The 467-nt window shown below is 60.6% G+C and overlaps 1 protein-coding gene across 1 annotated transcript in view; it reads right to left on the reverse strand.

Annotated features, from left to right (window-relative positions):
- GABRG3 (gamma-aminobutyric acid type A receptor gamma3 subunit) overlaps window positions 1-449 on the reverse strand; it is a 296,832-nt gene extending 296,383 nt beyond the window's left edge. Inside the window, exon 1 of the mRNA XM_014307718.2 lies at window positions 221-449. Within this exon, the coding sequence (XP_014163193.1) occupies window positions 221-273 (53 nt within the window). The 5' untranslated portion in view covers window positions 274-449. The remainder of the gene's footprint in view (window positions 1-220) is intronic.
- Between the last annotated feature and the right edge of the window lie 18 nt (window positions 450-467).

Genomic DNA, 467 nt, shown 5'->3' on the forward strand with positions numbered 1-467 from the left:
CCCCGGGAGCACCCGGAGCCTGGCGGGTCCCGGGATGGGAGCGGGATAAGCCGTGTTTGGGAACAGAGCCCCGGCACGGCGCGGAAGAAGGTGGGGAGAGCCCACTGTTCTTCCTGGGTGCCGAATATTGTGCAAACTCCGGCAAATGGGACTTCAGCCCTCCAGCCCCGGTGCAGAGAGGAGAGGGGCTGGACGGGAGGCGAGGGGAGCGCAGACTTACCAAGCGTGGAACACTGAGAGGAGGAAGAAAACCGGCAGGAGCTTAGCGGACATGGTCCGGACAGCGCTGGCCAGGTGAGAGGTGCGGCAGGATGAAGGAAACGTTGCAGAAGGTTCACATGGAAGGGAGAATGAGGCAGTGAGGTAAAGGTCTGAGCCTGTCCTCCTCTGTATTCTCAGCTTAATACCCTGAAGAAAACACTCTTTTCCACAACGCTCCGAGAAGGGAGGGGGGAGGCGAGAGGGAA

This window comes from Geospiza fortis, unplaced genomic scaffold (assembly GCF_000277835.1).
Source record: "Geospiza fortis unplaced genomic scaffold, GeoFor_1.0 scaffold366, whole genome shotgun sequence".
NCBI classification, from domain to species: Eukaryota; Metazoa; Chordata; class Aves; order Passeriformes; family Thraupidae; genus Geospiza; species Geospiza fortis.